At 42.5% G+C, this 25,620-nt stretch overlaps 3 protein-coding genes across 3 annotated transcripts in view; 1 reads left to right on the forward strand and 2 right to left on the reverse strand.

The window, feature by feature from the left end:
* Positions 1-20,592, reverse strand: part of znf408 (zinc finger protein 408) — a 44,151-nt gene extending 23,559 nt beyond the window's left edge. Inside the window, exons 1-4 of the mRNA XM_019363023.2 lie at positions 20,548-20,592; positions 18,402-18,687; positions 9,340-9,398; positions 6,835-7,034 (exon numbers count right to left, since the gene is read on the reverse strand). Of these exons, the coding sequence (XP_019218568.1) occupies positions 6,835-7,034; positions 9,340-9,398; positions 18,402-18,683 (541 nt within the window). The 5' untranslated portion in view covers positions 18,684-18,687; positions 20,548-20,592. The remainder of the gene's footprint in view (positions 1-6,834; positions 7,035-9,339; positions 9,399-18,401; positions 18,688-20,547) is intronic.
* A 2,376-nt stretch (positions 20,593-22,968) lies between these two features.
* On the forward strand, positions 22,969-24,531 carry LOC109202034 (uncharacterized). The gene is made up of 4 exons (XM_025908958.1): positions 22,969-23,177; positions 23,438-23,720; positions 23,895-24,191; positions 24,373-24,531. The coding sequence occupies exons 1-4, from the start codon at positions 22,969-22,971 to the stop codon at positions 24,529-24,531; spliced, it is 948 nt and encodes a 315-aa protein (XP_025764743.1).
* A 358-nt stretch (positions 24,532-24,889) lies between these two features.
* LOC112847367 (uncharacterized) overlaps positions 24,890-25,620 on the reverse strand; it is a 1,457-nt gene continuing 726 nt past the window's right edge. The window contains exons 2-3 of the mRNA XM_025908962.1: positions 25,610-25,620; positions 24,890-25,435 (exon numbers count right to left, since the gene is read on the reverse strand). The exon at positions 25,610-25,620 is cut by the window's right edge and continues 272 nt beyond it. Coding sequence (XP_025764747.1) covers positions 24,890-25,435; positions 25,610-25,620 — 557 coding nt within the window. The remainder of the gene's footprint in view (positions 25,436-25,609) is intronic.

Here is a 25,620-nt window from a genome sequence, read left to right on the forward strand (position 1 = left end):
TGGAGGCCCTTTGTAGCCCCCCGTTTTAACCCATTGAGTCTGTGGATATGAAATTTCTTTCATATAAGACTGCATTACTTCTCGCTTTGGCTTCGGCAAAGCGAGTGGGTGACCTTCATGCGCTGTCCATGCATCCCGCCTGCACACAGTTTTCTCCTGATGGCCACAAGGTCGTATTGCGTCCAAATGCTGCCTATTTTCCCAAGATCATGCCTGCATCTTATAGCTCAATGGAGTTTGAATTGCTGAGCTTTTGCTCCCCTCCTTTTGCATCTGAGGAGCAGAGGAGGATGCATTCTCTTTGTCCAGTGCGTGTGCTACGCACCTACATTGAGCGCACTCAGAATGTGCGTTTATGTGATCAGCTGTTTGTCTGCTTCGCCAATCCAAATAGAGGTAGATCTCTGTCCAAACAGAGGCTGTCCCACTGTATTATTGAAGCTATCTCACTGGCATAGGGCACCAGAGGTCTTGCTTTGCCCCACGGGGTAAGGGCTCATTCCACCAGGGGGATGGCAACCTCATGGGCTCTTTTTAAAGGGGTGCCTATAGCTGATATTTGTGCGGCAGCTGCTGGGTCTACCACTCACTAAGGAAGTGGTGGCCCGATTCCGGTTCGGTGGCTGCTCTGCGGGGCGTGTATATATGTCCCATACTTATGTGTTGTACCGAGTGAATCGACTGAAAGGGAACGAATAGTTATGTCTATAACTTCTGTTCCCTGAAGGAGAGGAACGAGGTACAACACAAGGTGGCCCCACTGAGCAGTTTGGCTCGGTGAAGAGCAGCTATCGAACTGAGGGATGACTGTGACGACAGCAGCTATATGTGCAGGCGGGGCCGTGCACGTGTCATCACACGTTATCTGCCTTAAAGGTGTGAATAAAGGTTTCTTCAGCCAGGACACGCGAGGGCGTGATATCCCATACTTATGTGTTGTACCTCGTTCCTCTCCTTCAGGGAACAGAAGTTATAGACATAACTATTCGTTCACACCTATGCGTCCAAACGGCAAATGAATTGCGCATAAGCGAAGCCGCTGTTCCCGCACTGACTGTAAGGCAGTCAGGTTTTTTTTTTTTTACTGTTATGCTGTTTTGTGGATCACAAGGTTTAAATCTACTTAGAAACACACACACTCACACAAAGTAGCTCCACCAGAGTGCCTATTTCGGGTCACTTTTGCCGGTCCAAACCCGGATAAAGGAGCAGGGTTGGAATTGTGACATTAAAAAAAAAAAAATATTGCTAAAAGAAATTTAATTTGTAGTTCTAAATATATTCTAAATGCATTTAGGACGTTTTTTACTCACTTTATGTCTCTTCCACGATGTTATTTTTCTTGCATGATCAATTATGCTAATTAGGAGATGACATCATTTAACGACTTCTAGCAACTTTTAGGACAGCCAATAGCGATTTTCCTTACTGAGGAGTTGGCAACACTGCTCTTAAGCTAGTTCTTCCCCTGCCTCCAGTAATTATGCTAAGCTAAGCTAACAGGCTACTGATGGCAGCTTCAGGAAGAGGAAAGTGCTGTCAACTTTATCATCTAAGCATGAATAAAATCATATTATTTTGGAAACATCGTTTTACTGTACAGCATAAATGTCAGTGTTAAATTATTCTTTACTTCATTGCTCAATTATCACATAATTTTTAACAAGCTATTGTTAGCTCATTCTGGCTAATGTAGCAATTGGTTAAAACGTCTAGAATTCAGAACTACCAGATTTCACACACTGCAGCACTTTTTACATTTTGTATTGCAAAACTATGCCATGTGTGTAAGAAGTTAAACATGGGGGACTGCAGCTGTGTCTTTCTCCCATATTAATCCTCCTATCGTCAGTATGGACAGTGCTCATCGTAGCCTTCTTTTTTCCTACCGTGCTCACTGTATTCTCAGTAAAAAATCAAATATATCTTTACATTAAAGATGGACATAGTCATTGCCATGACGTCCACTGAACTGTGGCTGTCACCATGTCAGGTTTTAAACAAGATGGCAGGATTATGGTATGGATCTCACTCAGAAATCAATAATCTATGGGCTCAAATTGTGGTCATAAATATTTTGTACTTGTAAATCAGGATTTGTATGTGTAAAAAGAATTTGTGTGTGGACTTAGCCAAAAAAATATGTGTGAAACTCTACACTCAAGTTTCAAGTTACAAGTACGAATTTTGGTCCTATTTTTCTTCCTTTCATCTGATTGGCCAATGTCATGTCAATCACAAATTTAACTATCCAATCAGAGAACAGATGGGTTTGGCTATTGGAGGGTTGCTTTATGGAGCTTCAGGTCCTTTAAGGGAATAAATGCCCTTTTACATGCCAGCCCAGCGTTTTCCTTCATCACCTCGAAGGAAAACAGTCTGTGGTGGTCAGAGTTTGGTGATTTTTGTGTCACAGGTTTACGTGCTTAATACAGGGACCTCCAGAGCCTTTTCAACAGCGCTGTGGACCTCAGGGAGCGGGGGGCAGTGTTGTGGAAATGACACAGTCTTCACTAGTGGGGATAGTTACAAAGCTTTCTTCGTTATGAATTAGCATACATGTTTTTTGTGAACATTTGAAGAACCAGCAAAAAAAACAGAAACTCTTGTAGAGGACAAAGTCAGAGATAGAAACGACAAGGAGCAGGTGCATCTAGTACAGGTAGAGCTGCTGCAAAAACCACAGAGCTCAGCAGCCAGCGCAACAAATTCTGGATCCTTTGCTTTTAGTTAGCATTAGCAGCACATCCTGCGTCTGATGTGAAAGGACCTTTATGCTGCGCACTGTGACTCACAGCAATGGTCCCGGGTCAGCCCTGACTTTGTGTTAAACTAATCCTAAAGTAATAATGGTATTTCTAACCACTGACATACCACAACTTTATCCTTTCAACAGCTGCTGAAAGTTAGCGGACCTAGCTGCTATCGGATATTTATATAGAGATCCTCCAGCTTCAAACTGTATTACCCTTCAAGGACCTGCAGTTCAAAAAAGCGCCCCTCCGACAACCAGACCCAACTATTCTCTGATTGGATAGTTAAATTTGTGATTGACATGACATTGCCCAATCAGATGAAAGGAAGAAAAATAGGGTCAAAATTCGTACTTGTAACTTGAAACTTGAGTGCAGAGTTTCACACGTATTTTTTGGCTAAGTCCACACACAAATCTTTTTTACAAACACACAAATTCTTTTTACAAACACACAAATTCTTTTTACACATACAAATCCTGATTTACAAGTACAAAATATTTATGACCACAATTTGAGCCCATAATAATCGTTCACAGAGCACAACCTCAATCTACTTTGATCCTGTGGCTGACATTCATTCAATTTGTGCAACACTGCTGTGCCCATAAATGTCACCTCTGCTGACACGGCTCGGTAATCTGGTAAAGTTCCAAACATTAAAGATTCCGGTTGTCCAGCCTGTACGCCCAAAGACCGGATTTCAAAATGCACACATCAGGTTGACTGTAAAGTAGGACTTTAACTTAAGGGGGGCAAAAACATTTAAACCTTATTTTGGGGCCACAGTGCCAAACTTTATGTTTTACTGCACTGGTAATTCTACACACGCAGTTTTTATTTTCCACTGACTGAGATTATACTCATAATAATTGTTGGTAAATTAGGTTTTCTGGACTCATAAACATAAATACTCCAATTTACGAAACTAACCCACTGGCAGTTGTCTCCTCAGCCATTCTACTCAGTGACTTGAACATGATGTGTACTCAGGAAAAACTAAACTTAACAGTAAATGTTTATGCTGTGCTTCTAAAGCCTTTTTTCCACATTCACTGCAGCCCTGTGTAGACTTGACAGAGATGCGTGTGAGGATGCCAGAGGTACCTCAGCCAGTCTTTAACCTAGCAAATGTTCACTTGTTAGTACAAAGTGATGATGGTGATGGTTTGCAACTTTGCTGTCACTGACAGCCCAGTTATTTAAGCTCTCACATTTATGTCACTTTTCTAAAGTAACTGAAGTCTGAATGTTAGAACAGTTTTTGTATCCTAGCAACAATGAGCGCTTGACAGAAGTGCTCAGAAAATGAGGTCGTAGGCACTTAACACTCAACACGGAAACAGCAGCCTGTGGACATGAGCCCATCAGGAAAATAACTCTGTTCAACAAGTGCAGCACAAGAAAAGCTAAGCTGTTGTAACCGTCTGTCTTTTATCTCTGCACTGCAGTGAAACATGGACTAAACCAGCTTCAGAACTAATGCCTAAATCCTGCAAAGCTTTTGTGCCTCAATTATATCTGTATCACTGTATTTATGTTAATGTTGTGCCTTTATGTCCTAAATATCCACCGAGCACTGCTGTGCTGTCCGTGCGCTAATTAGGTTTAGAAACAAATGTCTCTATTGCATTTAATGACTTATAAACCCATATCTAGACAAACACATACTACTTATGTACAGTAGCTGTCTGTTTTATGATTTGCTTGCTCTGTTTTTCTTCTGGAAGGATTTCAAATATTTGCCATCTATTTCATTGCTTACCTTTGTTCTTTCATTATTTCTTGTTCAGTTTAATTCCTTTGTACTCATTATTATAATCTTTATATTGCAATTTTCTTTCCCCCTTCTAAATCTAATTACTATCTGCCACCACAACAATGTAACCTCCCTGCAGGGATCAATTGCTTTTATCTTATTATCTTTCATTTAGCATTCAAAATTGTCTTGGAAATGCATTTGAGATTTATAACTTCAGCCTGAATCAACACACGACAGAAGCACAAGTTTAATAAGACATCCACAGTCTGGTGCTTTTGGGTATTTTCTGCATGAAGCTCCTCCTCAGCGTCCCATCGATCACAGCATATAGCACATCACTCCTCCACAAACCATAAATAATAAAAGATAAGCAGAGCCGGAGAGCATATTATTGTCTCTAAAACAAATAAGCTCAACATTTTTTCCTTCCATGTTCCCTTTTAATTAATACATTCTGTGCTCCAGATTTTTTTTACATCTACTAATTATTAATCCCGAGCTTCCATCCTAGTTTTCAGTGACTTTTATCCAACTGCAGAGATTTTTCAGCGTGCACTTCTCGGCTGAAACTAAATGATGCTGTTAAACATGAAATAATGTTGACATAGAAGCTGAGACATTCAAGTCTCAGACCCAGGCCCTGCAGGTGAAGCACATAAATCAGTATAGAGAGAAAACTGCACCTTACCCACTAGAACTTCTGTTTGGCCCACTTCACAACAACAGCTATATGAAGTATAAGAAGTACTCCAAGTACTCCAAGAGTACAAGTATTTCCAGCAAATGTGTCTGATTTGTTAACTCATCTTGACATTTGCAAAGGATTGGATACACAAAGATATATCTTTGTAACTTTACCCAGAAACCATCCACCTAGGTGTGCTCGTTTATGCAACTTTACAGTCAGTCAATCATGTGGTTCTGGTATAATACATAAACTCTTACAGATACAGATCAGGAGCCACAGATACACGAACATCTAATATCTGAAAGGGCAAAATGCTATCGCAGACTTTAACTATGACAGGCTGGTTTCTGATGCTGCTGATCTCCTGGGATCTTCATCGCAGCATCCATTCAGCAGCAGCAATGAAATGTCTTGTTCATGCGAAGCATTAGGAACTCAGATCACGACTCTTTCTAACAGCACTAAGCAGAGACAGACACACAACGGCTGAGTACAGAAACAGTAAGCTGCAGTGGGTTTAAGCTCAACGAAACTAGACTGCTGAGGAGTGGAAATAAGGAGACTTTACTGCTAAAAGTCATTTTATGAATTGAATCCACATATCATTATAACAACAGGCTGATGCTTGTGTTACAGTGTTTTTAACATTAGAAAGATCAGCATAACGAGACAATCTCTCCAACAGCCTGTTGATGTCACCACGGCTTTTCTTTGGCCAGACGACCTGATTAAAAACAATCTTCTTTTGGCTAATGTTTAGCCTAGCTTAGTGTAACTTAACTTGTTTGCAAGAAAGCCACATCTGTTTTTTTATTTGTCATTATGTAGAGTTTGTAGCTAGCTGCTCACTGTTGGATTTTAAAGAGAGCATTAAGGCGATGCATTCAAAAGCAGCATAAGCATCATATCCCTTGGATTTTCACAGAAACCACAGGATTCAGACAGACGTAACGAGCTAATACGAAGGCCACATGAAGCTGGGAGGTCTGTAGTGGCTAACTCTGCAGAAAGTCTGCAAATCTGCCTCGGCACTGCTCATTTTACAGGGCCCACCGCCTCGTGGCTGAGCTGCTTTTGTTCCCAGTCAGGAATATTCAGTAGCGAGGACATTTTGTGACTGGACAGGTGGCATCCTATCACGGCACAGATGCTTGATTTTACGTACTTGTGACCATTGAAGTGATTGGAAGACCTGAATTCAATGACCTGGATGTGATTTTACATACAGCCTTCACAGCCTACTGAGCCACTCATTCATTTCCATGACTAACTGCAGCTTAAGAAGAAAGACGTTCTCTAGGACTGGTGAGGGACAAACCCGAGCGAAAAAGAGGATAAATATTGGATTTGAAACTGTTAGTGAAACAGAAACTCTTCCTAGCAGATGACAGAAGATGTTGGTCTCTGTGTTAAATAGATAAATAACCCTTTGATCATCTCATATATTAAATGTATTTTAATTGGCTGTGATTTTATTTTAACATGCTGCAAAGTTCTGTGACGATGCAGTTAAAAAAGACAAATACAGATCTGAGTAAAAAGCCAACTGAGAAATCTGACAATGGGTGTAAAAGCTCGAATATTCCTGATATAACATAAATGATAGACTCTGACTCTGTTCTTGCTCTCACCTGTATGTCCAGCGGAGTCACCACGAACATGTGAACACATTTTTCCCACGCTGTCACCGTACAGCAGCAGCTCTGTTCCCGGCTGGATGTCCCGACACAGACGCAGACAGACATCCACACACTCGCCCTCACACACATCCCCACACACACACTGCACCGTCACGTTCTGCTGGGCTCTGCTTGGTGCCTGGCAGGCAAAGCTGGGGGAATTCAACAGAAATACACACTAAAGAAAAATGTATGTATGTCCAGACTCAAGGCTTACTGAACCAAATCACAATCAATCAGAATACTTTAATTATAAATTACACTGAATGTGACATTGAATCACATCACCTCCATGCATGGTGGATATTCACGGATCCACTCAATGAATATTACACAGACAAAAGCTGTGTCCAAATTCATGGGCTGCATGCTCCTGAGGACGCATTTGTAGACCGATTACGTCACCGCGACGCGCCGAAGGCTGTCCAAATTCGTAGACTCCTCCGAATGCAGCTGACAAATGCGTCCTCCTTTTCCCCGAATTTGAAGGATGGGTCGGGTGTGTCCTTCGTGGCACACCATATCCCAGAATTCAGAGCGCGGCCCAGCCAAACTCCAGTTTCCGGCAGTGGCGGCCGCTACTAAGTTTTAAAATTACTTTTATTAATCTTTCTGGGTCACAAAATAAACTTTTAACATATTTTCAGGCGAGAATGTAGCTGTGTAAACTTCAAATATCTGCTCGGTTTATCAAGGTATCGCATATTTGGAAAAGTGCTTCGACGTTTTCTGAGACGTCTGTTACCCACCAGCTCGATAGCTAGCCGAGAGCTCGAGGGTCACTGAAGCCGCCGAGAACGGCACAACTCCCGGCACATCATTTTCAGATCACCGCGGACTTTCGCTACTCAGGTTAAATGTAATATATAAGTCACTTAGACAACCTAAAAATGTTATTGTTTGGCTTTTTTCAGTGTTTTATTTGTTCGTGAGTAAATCGGTTTGGCTGAGATTAAAGTTATTAGATTAGATTAGATAAAATAAAACTTTATTAATCCCCCGGGTGAGTTCCTCCTTGGTTTTTACACCACTGAATAAACGTCAAACAGAAAACTGATTAAACAGAAGTATGAGACGGTCGAGAGTTTACGCCAGTGTCCTGTTATATTTTAGATAGCAAGGAGCAGGCGGCCGAGTTTATTAAACTCCACCGAGACAGCGGTGACGTTAATCAGAAGGCTAGACCGTCCAATTTCACAGCAGTTTACTTCCGGCCTACCCGACCTTCTGAGGACCCGGCCCACGTAGACCGCGAAGGCCGGGTCCTCAGGAGGATGCAGCCCATGAATTTGGACACAGACTTTGTGTCCTTGACCATGAGGTTTGTGCTGAAATATGTTAACAGTTATTACCTGCTAACTATACTTAGACTGCACTGTCATGAATTATAATAACATTATTAGCCTTTAGTGCAATCATTCAATGTCCCGCATTTGAATAAGCAATTATTAATATTTTACCATTTTATTTCCCTGGTACATGGAAATTATCACGCTAACTTGTGTTATTTTTATACAGCGTGTATTTGGCTTTTTTAAACTACTTCTGCCACCAAATAAAACGTTCCTGATGAAATAAAGGGACGTTGCATTTAAGGAAGTCCCGCCTGTTCAGCCTCCTCTGTTTTACTGGGTGATCCGTCCTGAGCTCAGTCACTGTGCATCTGAAGTCCAAATGTGATACTGGACAAAGTAGGTAACCCTCACAATGAATACAGCCTGTGACTTTTTAAGAAATGCAACTCTGTACTGTTAGCATGCTAGCATTGTCTGTGGGACAACGTTAGCACGCTAGCATTGTCTGTGGGACAACGTTAGCATGCTAGCATTGTCTGTGGGACAACGTTAGCATGCTAGCATTGTCTGTGGGACAACGTTAGCATGCTAATGTTACCTTCTGGACAAAGAACCAATGTAAATAAACTTCTGGTCAACCACAAGTTATGATGTTGCTAGTTGGTTAAACTACTCATTAGTTTTTTTGTTGATTTAACGTACACCAGCCGATAATGGTTGTAAGATGTTAGCAGCCACATGCTAGCAGGCAGACAGCAGCAACGCCTAGGTCCTTTTCTTTGTGACAGGAAGTTGTAAACATGGCATTCATATAACCAACCAGACCGATGTGTAACCACACTGACTGCAGGGTTTGCCACACTGGCATTGGCACACGGCGCCACGCGTGTTCATGACATTTGAAAGCCAGTTTAATGATTAGAGAAGCTGTTTCACATGCATCAGGAGTATTTGCAGGGACAGTGTTTGACCTCACCCATTACATCCTGCCCAGTTTTCATAGGTCTACTATACACTACTACAGTTCCTGTAGGACAGTGATGGACGTGACAAAATTTGATCTGTTTTTATTTCAGTGGGAATAAATCAGAGAGGAGGAAGTGTTTGATTTCACCGTCCAAAATAAATCACATTAAAAGTCTAATATGGAAAACTGACTTACTTGACCCAGACAGCTCTTTGTATGGAAGCATCTCGAGTTGCTGCTTTCGCCACTGAAGCCTGGAAAACACAGTTAATATATGTTTTATAATTCACACACCGTCTCCCATTCTGCACTGGGACTGACTCTGCCGTACGTGGATGAAATATGTACTTTTATTATAATGTTCAGAATTGTGATAATTACCCTCCCGTCTGTCTCAGAGGGGCAGCTTGTGCTTTGTACGTGGATTGATTGAGGTGCCCTTGCAAATTATCTGTGAGAAATCTTTTTTTTAAAGATTAATCACAGATAAAGCGACGCATCGCTGACCAGATCTCTTCATGTTTTTTCTCTTTAAAACGTTTGGTAGAAATTACAAGCACTGATTCATTATCTTCCCACAGGGTCTGCACTTAATTAAGCAGAAACACTCCCATTTACTGCTCTCGCTCCGTCTGCTGCCGACACAGCACGGCATCGGACAAAAGCTCCCACTCAATGTGAAATCGTTATGAAGCATCTCAAGGCTGACTCCACAATGAGATGCCTCAGTCAGCCAGCAGGGATTCAGGTCTGAGACTTCACTCTGTTGGAACGATGCTTGACTATTTAACGGGTGGAACGTTTCTTTTCTTACAGGATCAGCGTGTTTGCCGGAGAGTGCTTACTGCTTTTATACTGCAGAGCTGATGTGAAGAGCTCAGGTGCAGCCACGATTCAGACCCAAAGATGTGATAATTGAAGGTTTCTCTACAGGTTAAATTTAATGACTGGCAATTTGTTCCATCTCTGCTCAATGTTAAGCATGCAGAGTGAAACTCTATTATCACATGCATTTACCATGGCAGCGCTTTAAAGGGCATTAAAGCAACAATTTGTCCCACAGCTGAGATTTAGCTGCATCACAAAGCTTTGAGGTAGGAGCTGGAAGAAGTAGAGCTGTGAAATAAACACCGAGACAATAAAGAGTCCAAAATCACGCACAAACAAATCAGACTGCCACCCCTTATTGACACTAATTTAGTTCACTTTTCAAGTTTGATTTTTCACTCATTCTACATGCAGTAAGCATTCAGTGCGTTCATCCATTTCTGTGACGGCTTAACCACGGGGCACTGGAGCTTAACCCAGCTTTCACTGGGTGAGATGGGAGAACACGCTAGAGCACATGTGTCGAACTCCAGGCCTCGAGGACCGGTGTCCTGCAGGTTTTAGATGTGTCCTTGATCCAACACAGCTGATTTAAATGGCTAAATGACCTCCTCAACATGTCTTGAAGTTCTGCAGAGGCCTGGTAATGAGCTAATCATTTTATTCAGGTGTGTTGACCCAGGGTGAGAGCTAAAACCTGCAGGACACCGGCCCTCGAGGCCTGGAGTCCAACACCCCTGCGCTAGAGGATCTCCAACACAGACAGTATAAAACATGGATGGAGCTTCCAGGTGGGAGGCGACAGCCACAGCTCCCAAAAAACACTTCTAGAAAAAAATGGAGGATCATCTGTGGTATGAAACTGCATGCTCATTGGCTAACGAGCTGTCACTCACATGTCGTTAGCCAATGATCGAACAAGAGGGCGTGAACCTCAGTGTTTGTAAATCACAGATTTATGTGATGCAACATGATGTTTGGTGCTCGTTGGTGGTATTCACAGAGTATTTGACTGTATTTTATTAAATATCCATATATACACAAAATCACCATGAAAAATATTGCGATATTATCCCGTATCAGTTTTTCTCCATCCCTAGTGCTCATGAACAACAATAACCAGAAGAACACATTTCTGAATTTTGAAAGTAAAAACTTTTTCAGGTTTTTACAAATTACAGGTTACTACGAACAAAAACAGAGTGACAGATATTTTCAGTGAACCTTACAAACAGATTCATGTGAAAATCAGCTCTAGTTTATAGCTTTGGAAACAAAGGGGTCGTAATATCAGATACATTAAAACAAAAGGAAAAAGAATAACAAAGGAGAACTGGTGAGATCACAGTAATCAACAATCTCGAGGAAGCGAAAAATACAATTTTGCTTTTGTTACTAATATTAAAAGCAAACGACGGTGGTCACAGCAGGCAGACAGCACAGTCACATGGATGCCAACCATGTTTTGGACAGGCAGGAATTCAAGTATTTTGAGACAATCTCTGAAGCTGTCGTGGAGAGTGTGTGTGTGTGTGTGTGTTTAGCCTCTGGGAAGATTTTGTACCTGTAAAAATCCCTGAATGAAAAATAAAAGTCAGCATTTCAATCACAACTTAATTGTTCGACTTAGAATGCACTCTAACGGCGTGCAGAGCCAGGACTGTGTCACTGTCCCAAAGCTTAGGGACCTAAGTGTCATTTAAAAGTTCAGTTGCTGCTTCACCCGTTCTCTCTCCCTACAGGCTGATTTGCTGGCCAGTGCTCTGTCAGTCTGTGATATCATTCAGCTGCACCTCCTGTCGTTTTTCCTCCCACCATCGGGACTCGAGCTCTACGATGTCACTGAGCCTGCAGAGCAGGACAAGATGTTTGACTTTTGCTGGATCAGCAGTGGGTTATTGCTGCCACGTCTTCTTTTAAGCCATGTCTGTTTATATCTGCGAGACAGAATCACTGAAAAGATTTTCAGGAACACCAGTGTGTGTTTACTCTCCTCACTTCCTTACACATCACATGCACAGAATCCAGATCTGTAGCTTGTTTTTGTCTCTGTCAGGCTTACAGTTCCTACACAGCCAAAACAATGTCATGAATCATGATTCACATGCTGGTCCAACATATATTCCTCTGCACATGCAGCTTTCTTTACATGTCTGAAGCCTTACACAACTGTCTATTTAGCATGTTTGAACTGGACAGGTAAATACTTGGAGGTAAGTACTTATCTACAAGTTTCCAGATTGTGAGGATAAAGCCAGATTTCTGTCTCTGTGTAACTCTTGGCTACAAGCAGAGAATAATAACAGGAATGTAACCAATGCAGGGGCTTCTTGTGTGAAGACCTTGAAAAAGGTTGTCACTCGCTTGTCAATGAAGCTTCTCAATACTGTCGGTTTAGCGTTCTCTCTAAATGGCAACCTCCGGGGCTGAAAAATGAAGCCAACACAGAGGTGCCAAAAACTTCATGTCCTGGAGTTTTGGCTGGCTCCAAATACGTTTCAATCTCCAAAAAGGCCCATGTTAAAATGGGCCTTTTTACAGCATTAAAAAGCTTTTTTACAGCTCTGTACAAAGAGTGGTGTTGGCCTCTGTGGATGGTTTAACGCCTTCATAACAACTCTATGGTTTTCCTCCGGAGCGACAAAGGTGTGCTGATACAGAGAGAGCTGTAGCTGCTAGCTGCCCCACAGGCCTCACCTCCACTCATTCAAGTTACTCAACTGGGCAGTTCACACACAGTACAGGTGGTAGTTTAAGTTTAGCAAGCATTTGATTGGTCTTTCGCCCAGCCCTAAACAGCAGTGTCTACATGTGGCCGTTGACAATGTACGAGGTCTCACTCAATCATGCCAATCGACTAGAGAGGCTAGTGAGCTCCTACGTTAAGAAGTGGCTCGGACTTCCCAACTGCCTCAGCAGCGTTGGACTCTATAGCGACAGGATACTGGCATTGCCTATCGCTAGTCTGGTAGAGGAGTTTAAATGTGCAAAAGTGAGGTTTGAGATGTCACTCACGGACTCCCGCGACCCCATAGTGAGAGGCACTGCTCCCGCCCTAGCAAGGAAGTGGACCCCAGCCACAACTGTGCTACAGGCTAAATCTGCTCTTCGACATCGTGACATGGTGGGTCACTTCCAACAGGGCAGAGGAGGATTTGGTCTTGGAGCAGTAACACCTCGATGGCAACAGGCATCCGTAACCGAACATTGAAAAATGGTGGTGGAGGAGGTGTGTCGACAGGAGGAAACAGCCAGACATGCCAGAGCCGTAGCGCTGGCCAAGCAGGGTCGCTGGATAAATTGGGAGAGTGTTGAAAAGAGGAAACTCTCATGGAGTGAAATCTGGGGAATGGAGTCTAATAGACTAAGTTTCATCATCCGACAACATACGATGTGCTGCCTTCCCCCATAAATCTGCAGCTGTGGTTTGGAAAGGACCCAGCCTGCCCCCTGTGTACAGTCCCAGCCACACTCAAGCACATCTTGGTTGGTTGTAGGACTAGCCTTACTCAGGGCAGATACACATGGAGACACAGCCAGGTCCTCAGGTGTCTAACTGAGAAAGTTGAGCGCAAAACAAAATCCATCAACGCTCAACTTTTCATGAACCAAGAGGAGCGTCAGTTTTCATCAGTATTTGTCCGGAACGGAGACAAGCCGAGGACAAGCCCCTCAACCCCAGACCTGGGCCCGTTGATGGTTGCCAGGGATTGGCAGATGCAGATGGACATGGATCAGAGGCTAATTTTTCCCACAGAGATCATAACAACTACTCTGCGACCAGACCTCGTCCTTTGGTCTAACTCTCAAAAACTTGCGTACGTCATTGAGCTGACGGTATCGGAAGAAAGAAATTGACACACTAAGGTCAGTTATGGTGTTCCACAGGGTTCAGTGCTAGGACCAATTCTGTTTACATTATACATGCTTCCCTTAGGCAGCTTCATTAGAAGACATAGCATAAATTTTCACTGCTATGCAGATGACACCCAGCTCTATCTGTCCATGAAGCCAGGTAACACACACCAATGAGTTAAACTGCAGGAATGTCTTAAAGACATAAAGACCTGGATGGCCGCTAACTTTCTGCTTCTTAATTCAGATCAAACTGAGGTTATTGTACTCGGCCCTGAAAATCTTAGAAATATGGTATCTAACCAGATTCTTACTCTGGATGGCATTACCTTGGCCTCCAGTAATACCGTGAGGAACCTTGGAGTCATTTTTGACCAGGACATGTCCTTCAACGCACATATTAAACAAATATGTAAGACTGCTTTCTTCCACTTGCGCAACATCTCTAAAATTAGAAATATCCTGTCTCAGAGTGACGCTGAAAAACTAGTTCATGCATTTATTACTTCCAGGCTGGACTACTGTAATTCTTTATTATCAGGATGTCCTAAAAACTCCCTGAAAAGCCTTCAGCTAATCCAAAATGCTGCAGCAAGAGTCCTGACAGGGACTAGAAAGAGAGAGCAGATTTCTCCTGTTTTGGCTTCCCTTCATTGGCTTCCTGTTAAATCCAGAATTGAATTCAAAATCCTGCTCCTCACATACAAGGTCTTAAATAATCAGCCCCATCTTATCTTAATGACCTTGTAGTACCATATCACCCTATTAGAGCACTTCGCTCTCACACTGCAGGCCTACTTGTTGTTCCTAGAGTATTTAAAAGTAGAATGGGAGGCAGAGCCTTCAGTTTTCAGGCCCCTCTTCTGTGGAACCAGCTTCCAGTTTGGATTCGGGAGACAGACACTATCTCTACTTTCAAGATTAGGCTTCAAACTTTCCTTTTTGCTAAAGCATATAGTTAGGGCTGGACCAGGTGACCCTGAATCCTCCCTTAGTTATGCTGCAATAGACGTAGGCTGTCGGGGATTCCCATGATGCATTGAGTTTTTCCTTTCCAGTCACCTTTCTCACTCACTATGTGTTAATAGACCTCTCTGCATCGAATCATATCTGTTATTAATCTCGGTCTCTCTTCCACAGCATGTCTTTCATCCTGTTTTCCTTCTTTCACCCCAACCGGTCGCAGCAGATGGCCCCGCCCCTCCCTGAGCCTGGTTCTGCCGGAGGTTTCTTCCTGTTAAAAGGGAGTTTTTCCTTCCCACTGTCGCCAAAGTGCTTGCTCATAGGGGGTCATATGATTGTTGGGTTTTTCTCTGTATTTATTATTGTGCTATCTACTGTACAATATGAAGCGCCTTGAGGCGACTTCTGTTGTGATTTGGCGCTATATAAATTGAATTGAATTGAATTGAATTGAATTGAGGAGGCGTTTGAGCGTAACAAGCTGCGGTATGCCAACTTGGCAGCTGTGGCAGAGGACAGAGGTGCGCCCGGTGGAAGTGGGGTGCAGGGGCTTTGTTGCCCGTACAACAGCAAAACTGCTTAGAGAGATTGGGATCAGAGGACAGGCTCAACGGCAGGCTATAAGAGAATTAGCTAACACTGCTGAGAGGACCAGTCACTGGCTATGGTTAAAAAGGGCTGACATCACTAACCGCGAGACACATGCCAAGGATTGATCGACTCGTGGTGGGCCTGCCTCAACAAGGGGCGTCAAAAGGGTAAAACATAACATTAGAAGTTTTGCTGGTTGACTGATACAGCTGTCTCAGGGCCTCCTGGGGACTGTGCATAGGGCTGGGCGACATGGCCCAAAATTCATATCTCGATATTCTTTAGCTGGATGGCGATATACGATATATATCTCGATATTTTCTTAAAGCCATAAAGTAAGAACAAAAAGAGAGTTCTTAGTCACACTGTGTCCCAGATGTCACACAGGCACTTTTATTAACATACAGCGCAGATGTACTTGAAAAAATTACTCAGAAATAAATTATCAGCATTTAATAATAATGTTCCATAAATAAAATAAAACAATGTTGTTTTTGTGCATAACAAAGAGCTCACAATTGTGCAGTCAAAATGTAAACTAACAGACGCTGAGCATAATAACATAGACAGATTTCACAGCTGCTCTGTTCCCAACTTCTACTGCGTGACTGACAGCCTGGAGTTTGAAATCCGCTTCGTAACCATGTCTCTGAACAGGAGCCATTTATGGTCCTTATACACACACAGTACGGTAATATTACGTTGAAGCATAGTACGTATCACTCCCCAGTTTCACCCATCGTGGCCAATTTGTACATGGAAGAAGTGGAAAAGAAGGTGCTATCCTACCCTGGAACACCACCAAGCCATTGGTTCAGATATGTGGATGACACCTGGGTGAAAATCAAATCTCAGGACGTACTACATTTCACGGATCACATTAACTCGGTGGACCGACACATCAAATTCACCAGGGAGGATATGAAAAGTGGCAGGTTAGCCTTCTTAGACTGTGAGATTTCCATCAGTAATGGGGGACATCTAAAAGCTGACGTGTACCGTAAACCTACGCATACGGATCAGTATCTAAGGTTTGACTCTCATCATCCACTGGAGCACAAACTGGGTGTCATCAGGACGCTACAACACAGAGCGAACACCATCCCCACTGACACAGCGGCCAGGGAGGCAGAAGAACAGCACATCAAGAAGGCCCTGAGTAAATGTGGTTATCCCAGCTGGACTTTTGTCAAAGCTGGGAAGGCACCTAAAGAAAGCTCCAGCCGATCCAGGAGAGAAGGACAACCGCTGCCCAGGCGAAAACCTGTAGTGATCCCATATGTGTCAGGAGTATCGGAACAGTTGAGACGCATTTTTTCTAAACACCGGGTCTCTGTGGCTTTTAAACCCCAAAACACGCTGCGCCAAAAAGTGGTCCACCCCAAGGATCGGGTCCACCGACACAAACAGAGTAACATAGTGTACGCTGTTAAGTGCCAGGAGGATTGCCAGGATTTATACATCGGGGAAACCAAACAACCTCTGGCAAAGCAGATGGCACAACACAGCAGAGCAACCTCGTCAGGCCAGGACTCTGCAGTCTATTTACACCTACAGGCCAGTGGACACTCTTTCAACGATGAGGATGTACACATCCTGGACAGGGAGGAACGCTGGTTTGAGGGCGGAGTCAAGGAGGCCATTTATGTGAAAAGGGAAAGACCATCTCTGAATCGAGGAGGGGGCCTAAGGGTACATCTGTCACCATCTTACAATGCTGTGATTGCAGCCATTCCCCAACTCTGTGAATGGTACTCATGGCCATTGATCAGTGTTCTTTGATCAGTGGGTTTTGATCAGTGATTGTTGATCAATGGTCATGAGAATTTGCATAATTATGATTAAGGAACTGACCTCACAGCCCATTGTTCCTTCAGTGGGCTGGTTTCAGTCATTATGCAAATGTACTGTTTATAAGGTTTGGGGAAACCTGCAGTCAGCTGAGACTGAAGAAGTCACTTGGATGAGTGACGAAACGTTTCTCCCACAAAACGCTACGTCCAGATGAACAGATTCAACTTTTGGGGACGAAAGAGAGGCAAACTTGCAGCTCCACAAATATAATTATAACGTAACATAGACTATATCGATATAAATGATATTGTCACATCTCGTATCTCGTATAAAAATATATCGATATATTTAAAAACTCAATGTATCGCCCAGTCCTAACTGTGCAGTTAACCTCATAGTAGTGAAACTAAAAGGAGGAATGAAAGAATAGGAAAGAAAATATTCTGCTCTTCTTCCCTTTTCTGGGAGGCAGTGGGGAGGTAGAGCGTCCGGCTTCCCAGACCTCCCGCCGGATCGGGCACCGAAAGTTGAGGCACACAACAATGTGTGCTGCTGGTAAAGTTTCTGGGCTGCTTTTCCTCATAACAGCCATCCCTCGAGATTTTCTCCATTTAAAGCAATGCATTGTCAGGGATTGTAACATCTAGTCCTTTTACTGAATGTGTGAGTCACACACATACAGTTTATAGATGCAGCTCGCTGATATCAGAGCAGTTCCCCCTCTCATCCAAATATGCTCACGGACGCTGTATCCAAAACAAAAACCAACATGGCTGTGGCTGAGACACTCAGGCTGAAGCTTCAAAGTACGGAGAAATCTACAACGGGTAGGGTCACTTCATTATGTCCATCTTTTACATACAGTCTGTGATTTTCTCCAAACACTAATACCTTATAGTAGCAAGATCAGACTCCAAACAACTTTAACAATCTCTCCAAACAGCAGCCTATTTGCTATTATCTCCCTGCATTATATGTTAGCTTTGCACAAGAGCTGCTGCTACTGCATGGTGACGCAAACTGAAATCAATAGAGTGCACTGAGTGGATGAAAGTAAGGACATGAAAGTGTGCTTATTGACAGCCAGTGCAGATCTTTAGATCTGGAAATATTTATAAAATAGGCCCAAATGAAAAATATACACTTCTCCTTCAAAATCAAGCACAGTCAGTATTAATAGTGACTATAGCCCACTCTGTCTGCATACTGTGAGCACTGAGCATTACCTGTTCTTCCTCTGTTCTCGTTGTCTGATCTCTTTCGGTCTCAAAGTTTGTGGCGAGTTTGCCGTCTTCACTGTGAATTTCCGGCTCAGCGTGATACTCTGAGGCCCACTCAATGTCCCCGTCTCTCCCCAGCAGGGATCCAGCCTCCAGTGAGCGTCCGACCCACCAAAGCCCCAGCCTGCCCTCATGGAGATGTGAAGGGCCTACAGCAAAGCCACGGGGAAGCGATGAGTAGAGAAATGAAGCAAGAGCAGATGGGACGGGAGGACCGAGACAGGCCATCGAGCTGTAGAGAAAAATATGAAGCAGGTTACAGGCACGAGTAAAACCAAGGATAACGTTGTAAACTTGCAACGCTGTGCTGCACATATTTGGCACCGAGTTGCAGAAGTTCTAAGCATCCCATGAACCACTTTCATTCCAGCTCACTTCCACCACTGTTTACAATAGCTTTTAAACAACAACACGACACTACACTACAATTCATTCTTTATTGGACTTCATTTGAACTCTACTTTTGAACGCTTATTTGGATCCCTCTTGAATTTTTGTAGAATACTTAAAAGTTTCCAGTGACTTTCAAGATTTCTTTTTTACTTGAAATGCTGCTGTAGTTGAAATGCAGCCTTCTGACTGTAATTCCAGGGGTCGTCAAAACTATAGCATTAACAATGTAGGTATTATAGCTACCAAATGAACAATCCTTAAAGATACAAAATGCCCCGTAAAGCTCAGCTATACCGAAAGGTCTGTAAGACAACAAGCTGTATCTGAAGGCAGGTGCAGCAAAAGTCCAGGAGAGGATCTCAAGGGATGAAACACATCACTGGGCAAGGTCCATGGATTCTGCAAAGGATTTTTATCCTACTATTAAAAAATCTTTTATATTTATAATGCAATTTTACTATATCTCAATATTATATACTAATACTGTTAGGTCTGGGTAAAAGGAGGGGGCATTAAAAAAAGTTCAAAACTGGTTGATGCTCTATTTGTGAATTACACTTCAGTTTTATTTCTATTTGCAGAAACAAAATATCATTAGAACCATCTAATGCTCAAATATAGCTACAACCGCAGAGGGACATTTCAACAGAGGTGGACTGACTCGTTTAAAGATGCACCATCAAAACTTTGGACTTTTTTTTTTCATCTTGAAAATTGTTGCACTGTTTGTAGTATTTACTTCTAACGTTGTATATTTGACTCTCACCTCTGATTATCTGAAAGGATACTGCTTTAACCTCCTAGGACGTGGTGTCCACATATGTGGACATCACATTTTGGGCTGTCTAGACCACAATACTACATTTTACACACATTGGCGTAAACATGTTCCCACGTTTGAAGTAGCACTTTTGGAGAAATGTTTCGTGCGATGTTCAGAAATCTTTTACTATATTTTTACATTGTTACAGACATACTTCTCCCTGGAACTGCAACAGCATTTAAAATGAGCCATATTGCTCAAAAAGGCACAATTGTTGTTTCTCTTTTTGTTTTTGTACTCAGGAAAAATGGTGACACCAAATAAAGAGTTTTGGACATCATTATTTAAATGTAACTTAGTGTTCTATCGAAATTTAAAGCGAATGTCCTCATATGTGGATATCATTTTTCTCAGAAACTACATCAGGTAAAAAGATCATTCTTTGTTTTCAATCAGCCCAAATAGCAAAGAGAAATTAAAAATACATGCCATGAAAGAGTTCGGGTCTTAGGAGGTCGAGCAGGACTAACGCAGGGAACACGCATTTCTGGCCAACTGTGATCGCAACAGCTGCGCTGCTAGCTTAGCTGCAAAGCGTTCGGCTCAGTGTAAGCAGTGCAGTCTCATACAGCGGACCGTGGACACGTTGTTGTCAAAGTCAACAGTAACTATTGGTGTCGATGTTTTACAGCCACCAACTTTTTAGCCCGTGTAGCGCTGGTTAGCGAACTAACTAGCAAAAGTCCGTGAACCACAAACGATTTTAGAAGTTATTTCTAGAATTAAAATAAATGTGTACATACACAGTGAGCGGTCGCTATCTCGAACAGATAGTTTATTATAACACTATATGTATTCCGCATGAAACTCTGGGAAAGCCATCGTTAACCAGCAAAAGAAAACATCAACCAAAGTCCGCGTCTTCTATTGTCCCACCTGGAAACTGAAACCGTTCTTTGGTTCCGGACCGGAAACAAGGCTCCTCCCCTCTCTCTCTCTTGGACCATTACATTGGAAAATAATGTCCAATAATTATATTTATAAGCATTTTTTTTAGTTATTGTCACACTTATATTTCTGTGTTAGCTGTATAAATTCACTCCTGTTTGTCAGAAAAACTATGCAAAAACTGCTGATCAAAGAGGGGTGGACGGTATGACGAGAATCCATTACATTTTGTGCTTATCTGGATAATTTTGGGGGGCATTTCCAGAGGAGTGTCCTTTACTTCATGTTTTTAATAATAAAGGCCATGAGATGAGGCATTTTTAAGGGTTTTTGCTTTGTTTTTTAAGAAAGTGAAAGAAAAAAACTAAATAATATTGCATAAAAGCACACAGGCAAACATTTCCAAACCACTCCCTCTAAAGCTGTATGCACCATCTGCACAAAAGTATGAACACAATGAATAATTTATTTTTCAGACTAACCTGAATTTTAAAAAGAACTAATCTACACAAATAAATAATCTACACTAATAATAACATTTAATAATCATAGGTAAAGAAGTCTCATTCATGATGCCCACACAAAGTACACGAGTCTTCTACAGGTAATCCCCCAGGTTAAACTAAGGTGGGACGTTTTGTTGGATTCCTCATGGTAAAAAAAAGAAAAAGGATCACAGCTGTAGTTTTGGATCCATTTTTCAACTGGCAGCAGCAGCAGCCCACCATCTAGTGGTCATTCATATATATAGCTTGGGCTGTAGACAGTCTACATCACACGTTTTTCAGTTTCACTTACGCCACCATAGTTTCCCCAGTAGATGGATAAACTGCAAGTAAAGAGTGGATGAGGTTTGAAATGAGAAGGAGGAGGAAGTCTTTTAGTAAATGTAGCAGATTTGTAGCGATGTAGAACAGAACTATGGGATGTATGCACATTTCAAGATTTCTCAGAACCAACATTAGCTATATGTGCAAAACTTTAATCATGAATTAATTGTGATTAACCATAACTAAGACCTCCACCAAAGACCTCAAAGACTCATCTCACATTTGCCAAAAGAAAAAAAAAATATGGACATGCTCAAAAAATCTTCCAGAAATTCCAAAGACTCACTGCCAGTCATCACAAATGCGTGACTGCAGGTCTTGGTGCCAAGGGTGACACAGCCAGTTATTAGGTTTAAGAGGAAATTACTTTTTCACACATGGCTTTCCCTTAATAAATGAAATGATCATTTAAAAGCTGCATTTTGTATTTACCCAGGTTACTTTTGTCTCACGTTAAAACTGTTCTTGTGATCTGAAACATGTAAATGTGACAAATACGCAAAAAAAACCCCAAAAAACCAAAAAACCTTTTTCGAGGCAATGCATATGCATCCGATTCATTTCAGCTTAGAGTCTCTGCTGGGTGGTGCACTTTTCTCCCAGCAGTCTGTTCGCCCGCGACTCGCCAGTTTGATCTCACCTTTGAGTGCTCAAGAAGAATAGAAAACACCATGTATGTGAGAAGCAGTCCACTGGAAAGATCGATGGTTTTGCATGAAGCTGTTTGGTGCTGAATGAAATGATGTCAGATCTGCTATTACAGTTCATAATTTGAACTCCGACAAGCAAGTCAGTATTTCTTATTGGCTGCAGTCATAGTAACAGCTTGCTAAAAGTAATAATTACAAACATTTTACTATTTTATTTTTTGCTAATATAGAAGTGCAAAACATGTTTAGAGCACAGATGATTCATCTCGAGGGTGGCGATGTTTCTGTTGCTGGATACTGTTAAAAGAACTTTATTCAGAGACAAGGCAGCACTCACCACATGCAACCCACCCTGTTGGGTAAATACAAATTCACCATAATGTTATTATTCCCATGAGTCAGCTCTGTGTTATTTACCACAGAAACACTGAGCTCACTTTGACATCAAAAAGGTGAAAGACCTGTTTGTTGACTCTACCTGGCATATTTGGGTGGTGACCTCCTAGAGTGGCACAAGGCTGACTGAATGAACAAAATTACAGTTTTTGCCCGTTGCTTGAACACTATAAACCCATGCTTAGACTAAAGTAACACAACTTGAAGCTTTTGTTACCATACCTCAAACACATGTACCCATACCTTAAACAAAAGCGCTGCTTTGCACTCTAGTTGCAATTATGCAACACACTTACTCCTTCATGCAACACACATGGTCCTGCATACTACACTCTATTTCATACATAAGACGCTTCGTTCAAAAATGAAATTTCAGGGTGCCATTTGGAAAACACATGTATCCAAAACACAAAACACATCGGGTAATTGCAACCACTCAAATACACACCTGAAGGCACTTACTTGCAAAACTGAACAGCAATCAGCCAACTACAAAAAGCCCTCAGTTTAGCCATTTCAAGGACTTTGCAAGCATGGATGGAGGGAGAGCAGGAGGAGGAGGAGGACCACGACGACGCCGCCGCCATGCATGGACCCATATTTCTGATGATATAAGAGCAACTTTGGTGGACCATGTCATCAACCATGGCCTGACCATGAGGGAAGCTGGGCAGAGAGTCCACCCACATCTAAGCCGCTTCACAGTGGCATCTGTAATAAGAACATTCCGACTAGAAAACAGGTATGTCGTCACCTCTCTACCTTCTACTCAGATGGTTCTTACAGCACTGTTCTACAGTATATCACATGACCATATCAAGTGTACAGGATATTGCAGGGTGCTAATGCTCCTTTTGCAGCCACAGTGGTAGTTCTTGTGAAACATACCATGATTACTTATATTGAAGTACAGTGTTGTACAGTGGATGATACAGTATATACAGTAAAGTACTGTAAGAAAAATAAGCAAACCGATGACAATATGTGGTTGTACGTCTCTAGAATGACTCAAAGACCTTCTGGGGGAGGACGCCAATGCCTGTTCACACAACAGCAGGAACTTGCCGTTGTGGACCTAGTGAGGGCAGACAATGCCATCCGTCTCCACCAGCTACGAAAGACAATACTTGCAGACAGGCAAGTGCTCAACAACATAACCCATGTGAGCATCACCACCATCAGACGCATCTTGGGAAAACACAGCATCACCATGAAGCAGCTCTACAGAGTCCCATTTGAGAGGAACAGTGACAGGGTCAAAGGACGTCGAGCTGAATATGTACGGGTAAGTGTAACTGTCCTTTACATTTACAATACAGTATTGGTGAAATCCAGTAGCAGCTGAATATGTACCATATCAATACCACATGGATCCATTCTGAGAGCTGCACAGGTACCTGTGTGATGGGGTGAGGGTTCTGTATGTGTAGTACAGTAATATGGTCTCTTTTTTTTACAGAGAATCTTGGCCATGGATGGAGCTGCACAGCCTCATGAATTCATTTTCATTGATGAAGCTGGATTCGACCTGTGCAAAACAAGACGACGGGGTCGTAATGTAATTGGCCAAAGGGCAATTGTGCACGTCCCAGGGCAGCGCGGGGGAAATATCACATTGTGTGCCACCATAAGCCTTCGAGGGCTTCTGCATCATCATGCAAAACTAGGACCATACAATAGCCAACATATACTCACATTTCTAGGTGCTCTCGATAATATAGTTGTACAAAACAGCCCAGATCAGCCCAGGTTTGTGGTGATAATGTCAGTTTCCATCGGGCTGCTCTGGTCCAGGCCTGGTTCTCCAACCACAATCAACTTGAAGTTGTATACTTGCCCCCTTACTCACCATTTTTAAACCCTATAGAGGAATTTTTTCGGCTTGGAGATGGCGTGTATATGACCGCCAACCACATGCCCGCATGCCTCTTCTGCAGGCAATGGCACAGGCCTGCAGCGACATTCAGGTGACCGCAATCCATGGATGGTTTCGACATGCAAGGGGATATTTTCCCCGGTGCCTAGCGGGAGAAGACATTGCTTGCGATGACAATGAGGTCCTGTGGCCAGACCCCAACAGACGGCGGGATCCATGAGCCCACGTATGCACAATTGTCATGATTTTTTGTGTTTACAGTATAGTGTTTTTTTTCTATTACTGTATTATGTTTTGTTTTTTGCTTTATCTGACTTCATGGTGCTGCAATGTATAATACTGAGTAGGCCTATTTGCTTTTTTGGTTGTTTGAAAATGTGTCTCCTGCAAATATGCCTCCTGAATAAACAATGACAATCAAAGACTGCAGTGTTTTATATAAAGTAGACTAGTGTGTTCCCCCTGATCTGAAAGTGTTTGCATATGATGCAAGTATGTGTCACTTTGTCAACAGAGTTACATTTTGACAAAGGAATGTTGGGTTTTGATAGCAGAGTTTAGGTTTTGAGAGTAGAGTTTCAATTTGGCACAGATGTGAATGGTATATTTCCCAGTGTTGTGTCATGTTTACTTGTGTTTAGAGTTTTGGCACAATGAGCGAAGTTTTGCAAAATGTGTTCAAGCAATGGGCAGAAACTGTAACTTTGCATGTGTGATGCTATAGATGAGGGATGTCGGGGCAAGTATACCACTTCAAGTTGATTGTGGTTGGAGAACCAGGCCTGGACCAGAGCAGCCCGATGGAAACTGACATTATCCCATATCACCACAAACCTGGGCTGATCTGGGCTGTTCTGTACAACTATATTATGGAGAGCATCTAGAAATGTGAGTATATGTTGGCTATTGTATGGACCTAGTTTTGCATGATGATGCAGAAGCCCTTGAAGGCTTATGGCGGCACACAATGTGATATTTCCCCCGGGCTGCCCTGGGACGTGCACAATTGCCCTTTGGCCAATTACATTACGACCCCGTCGTCTTGTTTTGCACAGGTCGAATCCAGCTTCATCAATGAAAATGAATTCATGAGGCTGTGCAGCTCCATCCATGGCCAAGATTCTCTGTAAAAAAAAGAGACCATATTACTGTACTACACATACAGAACCCTCACCCCAGCACACAGGTACCTGTGCAGCTCTCAGAATGGATCCATGTGGTATTGATATGGTACATATTCAGCTGCTACTGGATTTCACCAATACTGTATTGTAAATGTAAAGGACAGTTACACTTACCCGTACATACT

This window comes from Oreochromis niloticus, linkage group LG1 (genome assembly GCF_001858045.2).
Source record: "Oreochromis niloticus isolate F11D_XX linkage group LG1, O_niloticus_UMD_NMBU, whole genome shotgun sequence".
Taxonomy (NCBI): Eukaryota; Metazoa; Chordata; class Actinopteri; order Cichliformes; family Cichlidae; genus Oreochromis; species Oreochromis niloticus.